Here is a 17,500-nt window from a genome sequence, read left to right as displayed (position 1 = left end):
CATATAATGTGGTGGAACCTCAGCTTAAAACCCAAGCCTCTTTAATTATTAACGTGACAGATGTTAATGATAATGCCCCCATATTTAATGAACAGATGGAATTCTACTCACATCCTTCTGCGCCTGTTAATTCAACGCTGGGGAAAGTTGTTGCAAAAGATAATGATTATTCGTCAATTAATAATCAAATCGACTACTTTTTACTGAATGGAAGTTTTGATAAGTTTACCGTCGATAAAAACTCAGGTAACTTCTTTTCATATCTTATAAACAATTGGTAAATTAGGCTGATTCTTCACGAAGAACAATTCTCAGTATTTTGGGTTTCTTAGAGAGAATACCGGACTTCTTTGTATTATGGGCATAAGGCCTGAAATTTCGGTGATAATGGGTTACAGAGAATGATGGACTCCTTTTTATTATGAGCAAAAGGCCTGAAATTTTGGGGTTAGAGGGCTACCACAGTACTTGGCTCGTACATTTTTCATCGAATTTTTCTATCTATTTTAGGAATTTTATTCTTACCAGCCTTTGACTTTTTTCTATCCAAAAGAATTTTCAGCCCGCAATTTACATACTATTATTTACAGCATTTTACGCTTCAAGATACACAGTTCCAAAAACTTATTATTTCAGATCTCTTCAAAGCTTATAAATTTTCATTACGTTTAAAATCTATAATTTCTAAAATTATCTTTAATGAATAATCTAAAAAACATTTTTTCTGGATTGTTCTAATTCTTACTGAAATTTCATCATTAACTCTGTCAAGTCACAGTAACACTGGACTTTCTAGACATTTTGGTTCTTTTGTGTAACACTTCTAACTATAACATTTTTAAAATTCTGCTGATGACTTACTTTAGCTATGGATACATTTTGCATTTTGTGAGTAATAACGGATGTTTTTCAGAAAAATTAAGAAGCCGTCACATACAAATACTTTTCAACGTTGTTGTCGTAAAAATTGATATCAACAAATGTAAATGTAACATTGTACATTAATTTTACATAAATACGTTAAGATATGATGCACTGAATGAAGTAGGCAAAAGATCCTAAATTGAACGAAACTTCACTCCTAATTCCATCATCATCGACCTCTGAACATTACTGCATTCAGTCTTTGGACTCGAAGCGCCGGTTACTCGGTTTCCATGGCGTATAAGTAACCGAGATCATAACATTCTTTCTGGACGGGACGAGTATCCATCGTAGGTTTACTCATTTATTGTTTAATGGACTAGATTATTGTGAAATGAAGTATTTTACTCAAGAACACAACGCAACACCCGGTTAGTGAATCGAAACCATGATCGTCCGATTAATGATTTCAATACCGCTAATCACTAAGCCAAGTAGTTCTTGTTTGTTTGTTTTTTTCACATTTATCGCTCTTTATTGCCGAGAAAAAACAAAAACCTAGCTTGGTGAGCGACTCTAAAAGAATTGGGAAGATAATTTCAAGAAATGTTAGAATTAATCTCCCAAAATTAAATTAACTGCTTGGAGAAAAATTTAAAGCTTGTGTGCAGACTGAGATAACTATGAACATGCTTCAGTCTATTAGACACTGTGTGGTCTCTTCAAGCCTGCATGATCAATTGACAATGAAATTCAGATAAAGAAAATTTCACAACATACTCCTAGCGTCATTTTGGATTTCGGCTTTTTGTACTCTATCATTCTATTTTTCTATGATGAAGTAAACATGAGTCTTAGAACGTCCACTATTGCTCTTCTGTATTTTCCTATTTAATCTGTTCCGATAGTTCTGTTCAATGAACATCGAGAGTTACAGACTTTGTATCTCTCATATTTGTTCTGCTTTCTTTTTCCTTGGGAAGCTAACAGTGTTTTCAGTTTATGTCTCGTTATATTGTGTACATAACTTCTCTAGTGTAAAAAATACTTAATGCCATTTACTTCGAGTTATTTGTAACCTTGCAACTGAACATTTTATAGAAAATATTCTCTATGCTGATAGCAACAGCCTTTAAATTGAAAAAACATGTTTTATGTGGAATTGTGTGAAGATGATATCTGTTCTAACTTCTAATGCAATATGTCTGTAAATACTAATTTATAGTTAAGATAATAATATTTAAAGACAACTGGTAATTTGCATGAAACACATTAAGTGGATTGTACAGAGAAGTAAATAATGTATGAAATAGATTCAACCAAGCTTTTTTATTCGACTGCCACATTGTAAATTGATCTGTGAAAATGTTTTAAGCTTCTTACAATCTGTCGAAGAGTTAATTTGGCCGAGTGGATATCGTATAGGAATACCACAAATCAAAAGGTAATCTACGGTTCATATTCCCCTAGTACATTGGTACTGTTTATGGCCGAGATATTTAAACCTCATTGACTCCAATCACATGCCTTTAAATAGCCACCATGATGACATCGGTTTATACGATGTTACTATATAGATTTGGCACAGGGCCAGCAATTTTAGAGGAGGAGTTAAGTTGATTACATTGACTCCAGGATTCAACTGGTACTTGGATTCAACTGGTACCACCGTCACCACCATCATCAACAACAAGAACAGTAATGATAATAATCCTTTCTCCTATAGGCACAAGGCCTGAAATTTGGGGGAAGAGGCTAGTCGATCGCATCTACTCCAGTGTTTCACTGCTACTTAATTTATTGACCCCGAAAGGATGAAAGGCAAAGTCGACGTCGGTGGTATTTGAACTCAGAACGTAAAGATGGACGAAATATAGTTAAGCATTTTGTTCAGCGTGCAAGGCAAAATGCCAGCTCGGCAAACTCTGACAGCTCACCACTTTATAATAATAATAATAATAATAATAATAATAATAATGATGATGATGATGATGATGATGATGATGATGATGATGATGATGATGATGATGATGATGATGATGATGATGATGATGATGATGATGATGATGATGATGATGATGATGATGATGATGATGATGATGATGATGATGATGATGATGATGATGATGATGATGATGATGATGATGATGATGATGATGATGATGATGATGATGATGATGATGATGATGATGATGATGATGATGATGATGATGATGATGATGATGATGATGATGATGATGATGATGATGATGATGATGATGATGATGATGATGATGATGATGATGATGATGATGATGATGATGATGATGATGATGATGATGATGATGATGATGATGATGATGATGATGATGATGATGATGATGATGATGATGATGATGATGATGATGATGATGATGATGATGATGATGATGATGATGATGATGATGATGATGATGATGATGATGATGATGATGATGATGATGATGATGATGATGATGATGATGATGATGATGATGATGATGATGATGATGATGATGATGATGATGATGATGATGATGATGATGATGATGATGATGATGATGATGATGATGATGATGATGATGATGATGATGATGATGATGATGATGATGATGATGATGATGATGATGATGATGATGATGATGATGATGATGATGATGATGATGATGATGATGATGATGATGATGATGATGATGATGATGATGATGATGATGATGATGATGATGATGATGATGATGATGATGATGATGATGATGATGATGATGATGATGATGATGATGATGATGATGATGATGATGATGATGATGATGATGATGATGATGATGATGATGATGATGATGATGATGATGATGATGATGATGATGATGATGATGATGATGATGATGATGATGATGATGATGATGATGATGATGATGATGATGATGATGATGATGATGATGATGATGATGATGATGATGATGATGATGATGATGATGATGATGATGATGATGATGATGATGATGATGATGATGATGATGATGATGATGATGATGATGATGATGATGATGATGATGATGATGATGATGATGATGATGATGATGATGATGATGATGATGATGATGATGATGATGATGATGATGATGATGATGATGATGATGATGATGATGATGATGATGATGATGATGATGATGATGATGATGATGATGATGATGATGATGATGATGATGATGATGATGATGATGATGATGATGATGATGATGATGATGATGATGATGATGATGATGATGATGATGATGATGATGATGATGATGATGATGATGATGATGATGATGATGATGATGATGATGATGATGATGATGATGATGATGATGATGATGATGATGATGATGATGATGATGATGATGATGATGATGATGATGATGATGATGATGATGATGATGATGATGATGATGATGATGATGATGATGATGATGATGATGATGATGATGATGATGATGATGATGATGATGATGATGATGATGATGATGATGATGATGATGATGATGATGATGATGATGATGATGATGATGATGATGATGATGATGATGATGATGATGATGATGATGATGATGATGATGATGATGATGATGATGATGATGATGATGATGATGATGATGATGATGATGATGATGATGATGATGATGATGATGATGATGATGATGATGATGATGATGATGATGATGATGATGATGATGATGATGATGATGATGATGATGATGATGATGATGATGATGATGATGATGATGATGATGATGATGATGATGATGATGATGATGATGATGATGATGATGATGATGATGATGATGATGATGATGATGATGATGATGATGATGATGATGATGATGATGATGATGATGATGATGATGATGATGATGATGATGATGATGATGATGATGATGATGATGATGATGATGATGATGATGATGATGATGATGATGATGATGATGATGATGATGATGATGATGATGATGATGATGATGATGATGATGATGATGATGATGATGATGATGATGATGATGATGATGATGATGATGATGATGATGATGATGATGATGATGATGATGATGATGATGATGATGATGATGATGATGATGATGATGATGATGATGATGATGATGATGATGATGATGATGATGATGATGATGATGATGATGATGATGATGATGATGATGATGATGATGATGATGATGATGATGATGATGATGATGATGATGATGATGATGATGATGATGATGATGATGATGATGATGATGATGATGATGATGATGATGATGATGATGATGATGATGATGATGATGATGATGATGATGATGATGATGATGATGATGATGATGATGATGATGATGATGATGATGATGATGATGATGATGATGATGATGATGATGATGATGATGATGATGATGATGATGATGATGATGATGATGATGATGATGATGATGATGATGATGATGATGATGATGATGATGATGATGATGATGATGATGATGATGATGATGATGATGATGATGATGATGATGATGATGATGATGATGATGATGATGATGATGATGATGATGATGATGATGATGATGATGATGATGATGATGATGATGATGATGATGATGATGATGATGATGATGATGATGATGATGATAACAACAACAATAATAATCTTTTATTAACCAAAATGATTCGAAGATATGTGAGAGAGCAGTGCATGCCATCAAAGTAACACTGGAGTAAAATATACGAAGCCCATTATACCCATCATGACTACCAGTTAGAATTTTCTTCAGGTCGAGTAGCCCACCCCGCTCAAAAGGTCCCTGAATAAGGTTTGTTTAAGGATGTTGAGCACCACCCCGCTCAAAAGGTCCCTGAATAAGGTTTGTTTAAGGATGTTGAGCAAAACACCCATGTTTCCAAAGGTGAATTATCCAAACCCCAAAGAATTCCTCTCAACACATGGCTATGATGCTCCTCCACTACTTCTTCTCATGATCAGAGATGCACATATCGTCAGCCCCCAAGGGAAATGCTAAACTGGTTATGGTCAAACAACCAACAAGCAAATCTGTGGTATTGAGCAGAATATTTGCTGTAGCCCATCTTTTTATACCAAGACAAAACAATGTACATGATAACACTTCCAATCAATTAAGGTCAGAAGCAATGAGAGCCACATCCGGGCATATAATAATAATTTCTACTATAGGCACAAGGCCTGAAATTTTGGAGGAGGGGACTAGTCGATTACATCGAACCCATACTTAACTGGTACTTATTTTATCGACCCCCGAAGGATAAAAGGCAAAGTCGACCTTGGTGGAATTTGAACTCAGAACTTAAAGTCGGACGAAATGCAGCTAAGCATTTTACCCGGCGTGCTAACGACTTTGCCAGCTCGCCGCCTTAATAATGATAATAATAATAATAATAATAATAATAATAATAATAATAATAATAATAATAATAATAATAATAATAATAATGGTTTCAAATTTTGCCACAAGGGCAGCAATTTTAGTGCAGGGGATGAGTCGATTACATCGTCCCCAGTTTTTAACTGGTACCCATTTTATCGAACCCCGAAAGGATAAAAGACAAAGTCAACCTCGACAGAATTTTAACCCAGACGTAGCGACGGGTGAAATACCGCTAAGCATTTCGTCCAGCGCTCTAACGATTCTGCCTGCTCGCCACCTTAATAATAATAATAATAATAACAATAATAATAATAATAACAATAATAATAATAATAATAATAATAATAATAATAATAATAATAATAATAATAATAAACAATAATAATCTTTTATTAACCAAAATGATTCGAAGATATGCAGAAAAATACAAAGCAACGTTAAAGAAACGTGTGTGTGGTGAGACAACAGGAGAGGTGAAAGATGTCATACAATATTATATCACTGAGTGAAATAAAACACAAATATTTACAACGAATAGATAAATAAATGAAAGTGCGATAAAGCCCAAGATAATTCAAGCAAGATATATTCATATATTCTTGTAGCGTTCATGTTTGGAAATTCCAAAATCTTCCGTGAGGAGCTCTTGTGCTACACTGAACAATTGAAGGTCCACGTCTTATTGATAACGCTTTCTAAAGTCTATCCTACGTTTGTACTCGTATTGTACTTTTGTGTTGTTTTAAATGTACTCCCATTTACTTCTCGACCGGTATTTCATCTGGAAATTGATTGTGTATATTGTATAAGTATTTCATTAGACCTTTATTATTATTTCGATTGGTTGAGTTTCATTTCGTCCAGAGGCGATTAGTTCTTTCTCATAGGACATTGGCTGTCTCTCATAAGTTATGAGTTCAATTCCAGGCAAAGAATGTTTTCTCTTCGCATGAGGTGTAGACCACCGCATACTTTTAAAAATCTTTCTTCATTGAAACTTTTCAGACGTTTAATTGTCCCATTCGGCATCAGTCTGGCGCCCATCATCATAATTGTTACTATATGGATTGATGTTGCTATATGGGGATACTACCTAGTTGTTTGGTTTTAGTTATTGTTGTTGCGTTAGGTAACTCTCCTTGTCTCCGCCTGTTATGGTTGGGAGAGGGAGTTCTTGAATTAATGGGCCTCACCTAACACTGAAGATGACACAATTTTTTTTGGCCACTCAGGAGTTGCGCCTCGTGCCTTGCCTTAAGACCGACAACCTCTCATAACTTATTGTTGAATTAGCTATTCTAAGTTTTCTGTATAGCAGCTGAGTTTTAAGGTTTTGCTATCTATACACTCTACAAGACACAGTTATAATATCTTACAGGATCTATAGCCATCCCACTCGACTACATATATATAAATATTACATCAGCACTCACCTCTAGCCAATACTGAGCCAGAAAAGCGACTACTACGCAAGCGTCGACATCGTTAACCGATTTCACTGATGAAGACTTTGTATCTTCCTTTCTAACATTGAGACCAGCTAATGGACACGTGTGCCACGTAGAATTTGGAATTACGCTTTCGACCTGTTTTTTTTTTATGAGTCATATAGTATCGCATGCCTTTCCTCTCCTAGTGAAAGAGATTTCACTTGAAATATCTGCCAAGATTATTTGCAACTTATTCTTCAATAGAACAATAAAAGCCCCCGTAACCTTGGCAAGGCACAGGTAGTTTACTGCACTCCACTTCTACGCCTTCTTAACAAATTGGGGTTTCCAGGAGCATGTACAAGAAGCCCCAAGCTTTCGTTGTTTCAGCGAAACAGTCTACAATGAAGGGTTATTTTTTTCTTATTGCTCTAAAGAAAGCTTGCGAAAGATAACGCTCCGCACTTTATAATGTAAAAATGAAATAGACAGATATGCATTTATAACGTTGATGGTGTTGTAGCAGCTGTTTCTATTATTCTTGTTACTATGGTTGTACTATTGTTGTTGCTGCTGCTGTTGTTTTTGTAGTTGACAGACATTCTATTCGTTATATGTAAATTGAATGTTAAAATACTTTTGTTTAGTTATTGTCTGTGGCTAGCATTAATATTTTGCTTTGCAGTTTAAAACCGTATTCTTTGTTTTCTATATGCGAAATATATTCTTTTGTATATGTTAAGTTGTTTTGTTTTTCTGTGAGCATGGCGTTAAATATTCATAGCTATTTTTTGAATGTCTGTAACGTAACAGGTAGAAATAAGTTTTATAACAAAATAAAACACAAACTTTACTTTACTTTTTCCTATACATGTGGTAGGGGGGGGGGAGACAAAAATTACAAATATTTTAGGTAAAAACTCCATTTCATCTAATAAAATCTTTTTCTTCGACAGTGGGCTGTGAGCAATAATAATAATAATAATAATCCTTTCTAGGATAGGTACAAGGCCTGAAATTTAGGCGGGGAGGGGACTTGTCGATTACATCGACCCCAGTGTTTCACTGGAACTTAATTTATCGACCCCAAAAGGATAAAAGGTAAAATCGACCACGGCAGAATTTGAACTCAGGACGGACGAAATGCCGCTAAGATTTATGCCCAGCGTGTTAATGATTCTGCCAGCTCGTCGTTTTGATGAAAGTTGATAATAATAATAATAATAATAATAATTGAATACTGAATTGATCGGAAGAAAACAAAGACTCAGAAAAGTGAACATCAGACGTGGAATATTCCAAGGTGATAGCTTGTCTTCATTGTTATTCGTATTGGCTTTGACGCCGCTCACTATGATACTACGAAAAGTTAAAATAGCTGACGGTTTGGGAAAAGGAAATGGTCAGATAAATCAACTCCTTTTCTTGGATTATATAAAGGTTCATGCGAGAGGCAGCTTGAAAGCCTTGTACATACTATCCGCATTTTCTCAAATGACGTAGCTATAGAATTTAGGATAGAAACTGCACTATTTTGAAGGTGAAACGAGGAAGATTTGAAAGAAGCCTGTGAAGTGCAATACCAAATGGGCAAACAATGAGTACACAACGATAGTGAGAAAATTATTGCACTCAAAGCTGAATTCAAAAAATATTAATGAAGCAATAAATTCAAGCGCAGTACTCTTAATCAGTTATGGAGTTGAAATTATAGACTGGACCAAAAACGATATAAAGAAACTTGACTGAAAAAATAGAAAGTTGTTGACGACGTATGGAGCGCACCATCCAAAAGTTGATATCAACCGGTTGTACTTGAAGATAGACCAGGGTGGAAGAGGCTTAATAGCAGTAAAAGAATGTGTACAGCTGGAAATAAAAAACAAACCTAGTAGAGTATTTACAGAACAGCACAGAAAAAAGCTACTAAAGACAGTGAATAAAGAACAGGTGATCAAGCGCGTAATACGAGAAAAGGACAAGAATGAAGTACAAAGAGAGCATGTCAGACAAATTGAAGAGAAACTTCTGCATGGCCAATTTTGTAGAACCACAGAAGATGGATGTGGAATAAAATCCTGGGCTTGGTTAAAAAAGGGGCAATTAAAAAAAACAGCAGCCAAGATCAAGCGATAAAAACAAGCAGCTTGAGAAAATATATATATATGAAGAGAATGTATCAGAAAAATGTAGAGCCTGTGGAACTTGGAACGATACAGTAGAGCACATTGTGGTAGAATGCCTTAAGTTGGTACAAGAAGAATATAAGAAATGGGGCACGACCAGGTAGTAAAAGTTTTACACTGGAAACTGTACCAGAAATGAGGATTTGGAGCTGGAAACACATGGTACAAATATCGAATCGAAAGAGTACTGGAGCCAGAAAAATGTAAGATTTTGTTGTACTTTCCTATTCAAATGGACAAGAAGTTAGAAAATAATAGACCCGACATAACAATCATGGATAAGGAAAAGCGAAGTTGCTTACTAATCGACTCATCATGCCCGTTTGGATCGAAAAGAAAGAAGTAGAAAGCCAAAACAATACAATCTCTAAAAAATATGAAATCGGAAGAATTTAGAGTATGAGAACTGTAAAGGTCGTGCCTATAATAATTGATGCGTTGGGAATAGTAAGCAAAGCTATAGACGAGTAGCTGAAGGAGAATGGAATAAAATTCCCTGTACAGCTCCTACAGAAAGTTTGTCTCTTAGGGACAGCAAGGATTATCAGGAGGGTTCTAGGCACTTGAAAGACAGCTGAAACTTGTGGATACCCACATAAATCCTACCAGGAATCAGACCGAACCTGAGTCAAACCAAATGATAATAATAATGATTTCAAATTTTGGCACAGGGCCAGCAATTTCGGGAAGATGGTAAGTCAATTGCATCGACCCCAGTGTTCAACAGCCACTTATTTTATCGACCCCGAAAGAATGAAAGACAAAGTCGACCTCGGTGGAATTTGAACTCAGAACGTAATGCTGAGCAAAATGCCTCCAACCATTTCGTTCGGTGTGCCAACGAATCTGCCAGCTCGCCGCCTTAATAATAATAATAATAATAATAATAATAATAATAATAATAATAATAATAATAATAATAATAATAATAATAATCCTTTCTACTAAAGGCACAAGGCCTGAAATTTTTTGTGTTAGGAGGTTAGTCGATTATATCGACTTCAGTATTCAACTGGCACTCATTTCATCGACCCCGAAAGGATAAAAGGCAAAGTGGACCTCGGCGGAATTTGAACTCAGAGCATAAAGACGGACGAAATGCGCTGAGCATTTTACCCGGCGTGCAAACGATTCTGCAACCTCACCACATAATAATAATAATAATAATAATAATAATAATAATAATAATAATAATAATAATAATAATAATAATAATAATAATAATAATAATAATAATAATGATAATAATAATACACTGGAAGCTATGCCAACACTATGGAATAACAAAAGAAAAACGATGGTATAAACACGCGCCAGAAAAGGTCACAGAAAACGAGAAAGCAACCATACTCTGGGATATGTCAATACACACAGATAGAGAAATTAAGATCAATAGGCCAGATATAGTTGTCAAAGATCATGAAGAAAAAATGCTTTCCAATTGATGTATCAATACCAGCAGATGACAACGTTTCCCTAAAAGAAATGGAAAAACCTTCAAAATACAAAGACCTGGAAATAGAGGTAACTCGAATGTGGAATCTAAAAACAGACACAATTCCTATCATAGTAGGTGCCTTAGGTATAATAAAAAAATATTCAGACAAATACATAACAAAAACACCAGGACTTACAAATATATATAACATACAGAAAATTGCACTACTGGGCACTTCACACATCCTACGCAAAATACTTTCAATACAGTAACCATAAGAGCATCACAGCAAACCACAGCACATACCCAAGGCACACAGAGCTGCGCTCGGTAGTGAAGTGAAAGCACGTTATAAAAATAAAACTACTGAGCAAGAAGAAGAAGAAGAAGAAGAAGAAGAAGAAGAAGAAGAAGAAGAAGAAGAAGAAGAAGAAGAAGAAGAAGAAGAAGAAGAAGAAGAAGAAGAAGAAGAAGAAGAAGAAGAAGAAGAAGTTTTTGGTCGTTATTTATAATTTCTTGTTGGAGCAGTGATTTTTATTCCCGTATTATATCTCATAACTCCATTGATTGTATGTTTATTTCAATTTTATGCTGGAGTTTCTTTTAAAACTCTGAATTTAATAAATCTTCATTTTTTCTACTTTACTTCACTTATGTCTATGGCTAATAGCGATGGAAGCTGTACCCATCCATCGTACTTATTCGTCAGTAAACTCAAAGAAACTGAAATAAATATGATTAATAGAAAAATTGTCTGCCAACTGTTCACACGCACGCACACACACACACACACATACACACACACAAACACAAACACAGACACATACATACACACATATATATACATATATATATATATATATATATATATATATATATATATATATATATATATATATATACATACATACATGTACATACATATATATGCATGCATATACAGATATAACCATACATACATATACATACATATATACATACATACACATATATATATATATACATACATATATATATATATATACACACATAAATATATACATACATACGCATATATATATATACATAAATATATACATATAATATATATATATTTATAATATATATATATATTATAAATGTTATATATGTGTGTGTGTGTGTGTGTGTGTGATTCAGTTAATAGTGGCAAAGTTGCCAGTGATATATATATATATATATATATATATATATATATATATATATATATATATATATATATATATATATATATATATATATATATGCGACGGGCTTCTTTCAGTTTCCGTCTACCAAATCCACTCACAAGGTTTTGTTCGGCCCGCGGCTATAGTAGAAGACACTTGCCCATGGTACCACGCAGTGGGACTGAACGCGGAACCATGTTGGTAAGCAAGCTACTTACCACACAGCCACTTCTGCGCCTATGTATGTATGTGTGTGTGTATATATATATATATATATATATATATGCGTGTGTGATGTGTGTGCATTATATATAATCAAGTTTTCAATAACACATACAATTGTTTAACTTTCTAAATCATACCGTGTTTGGCTGTTAAACTGAGATCTACTTGAGATAATTATCGCTAGACACCTGTTCGTAGACATAAATAAGTTATACATTAAAATCGAACGAAACGACCGAGTCAATCGTAATCTTACATAACTTACATTTGTTCACCTTTCATGATATTGTCAGTAAATAATTCTATAAACTTGAATACTTGTACAAATCAACGTACTGAATTTGCACGAAAGGTAATACGTTAGTCTCTGAAGTCATCGTCCATCGTCCGTACACACATTTGTGCACACATTTGCTCATACAACGATATATCTCCTATGTCGTCGTTAGGTATGTTAGAAATAGCAGCGATATCTTTTCAAATTTAACCCTGTCATCTTAAAACTGTAAAGGACACATTGAAACATTGAATTATACAGTCCTAGATCCACAAAATCTGAAATAAAAGATATCATGCCTTTTATTTTCTGTCTGGTTATTTAGGCATGATCTTTACGTTAAAGAAATGCAATAACCCTGTTTTCGTCACTTGAAGCCACACCATTCTTTTTGTACCTAATATTTATTAATGCGGTTTTCACCATAAGATTCCTCTCACAGAGCTCTTTTACATACAATTTACTTTTGTATAATTTTCTTTAACAGTAGCTACGTTACTTAATATGATTCCTCTCATAAAGCTCTTTAATATACACATTACATTTATACGCCTTTCTTTAACAATAGCTGAGATATTTTCATTCTGAGAGTTACTATTATTTCGTGATTTACCACTCTTACCAGTCTTTCGAGACAACTTTTTTCTGTATCAAATATTTATTGATGCAGTTTTCGCCATAAGATTCCTCTCTTAGAGCTCTTTAATATATACATTACTTTCGTACATTATTCTTTGATAGTAGCTGAGATATTTTCATTCAAGGAGTTACTTATCATTCTTTTGTTACTTAAATCATAGAAATTTTTGTATATAATATTTTGATTCATTTGCAATAACAAGAACTCCATCTGGCTCTTGCACCCCTCCTTCACTAATACCACTGACCATTGGTCGGATTGTTTGACTATTCTAAACTGCTCACAACGGTTATTATCCTCAGCAACCTCCGTTCCAAACGGACATCTAAACTCTGCAAGCACACCGAAGATTTTCTTGACCAGAGCTAACCTGGAGCTCAAAGAGAATTAAACAAAGCACACGAGCGCGCGCAAAAATACGCACGCACATACAAACCAACGAGAAATCCTTTACATGGTGACTTGGCCTGCTAAGAAAAACAATTATATCCCCCTCAAACCATCTCCTGTCTTAGATATAGAAAGAACTCGTTTAGATAATGTAGTCCTAGATACTTTAAATAAACGGGATGATCACGGATGGAATAACTTTAATCCTAGATCTACTGAACTACACTACTGCATTCACACACACGTACATACACACACACCTCACACATAGACACAAGCACGCATATACACACCAACACAAACATACACACACGTATACAGCAACACACACACATACATCTCAAAACATTTCATCTAACAACCAATTTCTGTTTTATTCTGCAGGAGAGATTCGAATATCAGATGAACTCTCCAGAGAACCGCTTCGTGAAGAATACTCGTTGAATATTTTGGCAGAAGATTCTGGAAATCCTAAGAAAAGTAGCCAAATTCAAGTAAAAATCAAAGTCCCTTTCAACAAGCCACCATCCCTTCCAAAAAGACATCAATTTGAAGTGGCCGAAAATGAGAGAATTGGTACCATTATCGGATCAATCAAGGCTGAAGACGAAGAAATAGCGACTGGAAGTGATTCTGCTAATAGCTTAGAATATCATCTTACCAGTGAAACAGGTAAGGTAATAGTTATGATTTTATTGTAATTTTGTGGTTTTGTTTCGGTTGTTGTTGCTGTCTAACTTTAGGCTAGTCTTGGTTAAGTAAATTAATCATCAAAGAATATTCCAACATTGACCAACCGTTTTAGATATTTTTTTCTATTATCCTTTACTTTGTTTCAATCATTAGACTGCAGCCACGATGGAGCACCGCCTTGAAGAATCTTTTTAGTCGAATGAATTGACTTTTTTTTTTTTTAAAGCCTGGTACTTATTCTTATTTGCCGAACCGCTAAGTTACGGGGACGCAAACACACCAGCAATGGTTGCTAAGCGATGATGGGGGACAAACAGAGACACAAAGAAACACACACGCACATACGCGCGTATATATATATATATATATATATATATATATATATATATATATATATATATATATATATATGTATATATATATATATATATATATAATTAAGGGTACTAACAGGCAGTACCGGCATGCTGACATAGCAGTCAATATTACCAAACCACAAGTTTTCACTTAAACACAAAAAGCGGGCAAATGAATAAAAACCCTAAGACCTAGTAACAAAGATGAAAATAATCAAAGATGGGAAAGTCAGACATACCCGTATCACCTTGATTTCGAACTATGAGAAATACCCTTAGTTCATCTTCAGGGAATCTTACAGAGTTTATTCATCTCAACCAGTGTGTGCGATGACCGTTTTTTAAGTGATCGAAGTGAAAAAAATTATCTAAATATATATGACGATATTATTGTTTATAATAATATCAGTGGTTTACCATGCGTAAAAAAGCCCATAAAGGTAAAAATTATTGATTAATAATTTAAGGGTACTAACAAGTGAAAACTTGTGGTTTGCTCATTTTGACTGCTATGAACATTTATCGATTGTGATTCGGGAGATTTTGGTTACTCTTTCTAGCAGGTCGAGTGACCACGTAAAGACATTATAATTGAAATTTTTTTTGCAGCGGTTTACCTGTTACCACTTTCGGTCATATACTGCAGTCATGCTGGAGCACCACCTAGAAGAGATTCAGTCGAACAAATCGACCCTTGTAAATGTTTTTAAGTACAGTTGTCATGCAGTAGTAAGACATAAACACAAACGAAAAGATAACGCACACACACATACACACACACACATACATACACATATATGTACATATATATTGTTATATTTGTAGATGGTCGTATTTTTTGCTAATTAATCACACACACTATACTGCGTGTGGCTAATTGGTAAAAAGTATGACAATCCCCAAATGTAACAATATTTTGTTTCAGCACACGATTTCACATCAGGAATCTTGGAAAACAAATACGTTACCGTTTATGTGTGTGTGTGTGTGTGTGTGTGTGTGTGTGTGTGTGTGCGCGTGTGTGTGTGTATGTGTGTGTATGTGTGTGTGAGCGTGCATGTGTGTGTGTGTAAATGTATATATGTATATATATATATATATATATATATATATATATATATATATATATATATATATAAATATATGTATGTATATATATATGTGTGTGTGTGTGTGTGTATGTGTGTGTGAGCGCGCATGTGTGTGTGTGTAAATGTATATATATATATATATATTATATAAATATATGTATATATATGTGTGTGTGTGTGTGTATGTGTGTGTGTATGTGTGTGTGCGTATACACACACACACATGCGAGTAGATGCTGAAAAGTTCCTGGCTTTGGATAAAATACAAAACGATCAGTGAATTATGATTTTATCCAACCTCAGATTCCCCTCTCAGGTTCACACACTTATTGTGGCGGCCCTTCAGTTTTTCTAACTCCTGTAAAAGGAACTCAGAAGGTTGGACCTCCAACCAGGCCTTTCGCGATACCTTCAAAGCCAGGTATTTTTCAGCACCCCTTCGTATACAACGGGGTTCTACACAGTTTCTGTCTACCAATTTCAATAGTAAGGTATTGATCCGGCTGGAGCTATAGCAGAAGATACTTGCTAGATGTGCTACACATTGCGACTGAACCCGAAACCAAGTGGCTTCAAAGTGAACTTCTTAACCACAAATCCATACCTGTTGATTTTTTTTTCAGGCTTTTTTTTTTTTGCATTTTTTTATCTTCATACTGTTGTTGTTATTGTTGTTGTTTTCCTTATTTTAAAAAATAAAATAATTTTCTTATTTCAAAAAATGCTTTTTATTTCCTATATTAAAGACTAGTTTGTTTTTTTTTCTTTTTTGTGGCGACCTAACCGCTTATAAACAACAGCTTTTATAAAACATTTCAACTTGTTATCACCACCGTGTGCTTTTGTTGATATTCCAGAAGTATTTTCGATTAAATTTCTGCAATAAACTTTCTTATCTCTTATATATTTTGTACTGAAAGATCAATATTTCAGAAAGTTACCAACAACTAATATGTCTGTATAGAATTTAGTATTCCCAACAGAAATGAAACTTAGACTGTAATTGAGAACAGACGGAAAGGGTACTGAATAACTAATCACATACTATTATGTGCCATTAATTCCAGTGAAATGGTTGTACATATGCTGAGTCATGCTATCAAGCATGTGTGTGTATATGTGTGTGTGTATACATATACACACACACACACACACACACACACACACATATATATACACACACACACACACACACACACACACACACACACACACATATGTAGAAATATATATATATATATCTTTTATCTTTTACTTATTTCAGTAATTAGACTGCTGCACCGCCTTGTAGAATTTTAGTCGA

The 17,500-nt window shown here is 34.3% G+C and overlaps 1 protein-coding gene across 1 annotated transcript in view; it reads left to right on the top strand.

The window, feature by feature from the left end:
* Positions 1-17,500, top strand: part of LOC106875431 (protocadherin Fat 4) — a 483,503-nt gene that overhangs the window by 352,378 nt on the left and 113,625 nt on the right. Inside the window, exons 26-27 of the mRNA XM_089363753.1 lie at positions 1-246; positions 14,442-14,729. The exon at positions 1-246 is cut by the window's left edge and continues 7 nt beyond it. Coding sequence (XP_089219879.1) covers positions 1-246; positions 14,442-14,729 — 534 coding nt within the window. The remainder of the gene's footprint in view (positions 247-14,441; positions 14,730-17,500) is intronic.

Source organism: Octopus bimaculoides, chromosome 15 (assembly GCF_046866305.1).
Source record: "Octopus bimaculoides isolate indiv1 chromosome 15, ASM4686630v1, whole genome shotgun sequence".
Taxonomy (NCBI): Eukaryota; Metazoa; Mollusca; class Cephalopoda; order Octopoda; family Octopodidae; genus Octopus; species Octopus bimaculoides.
The sequence above is the reverse complement of the archived record's forward strand: the minus strand, read 5'-3'. Positions and strand labels throughout refer to the sequence as shown.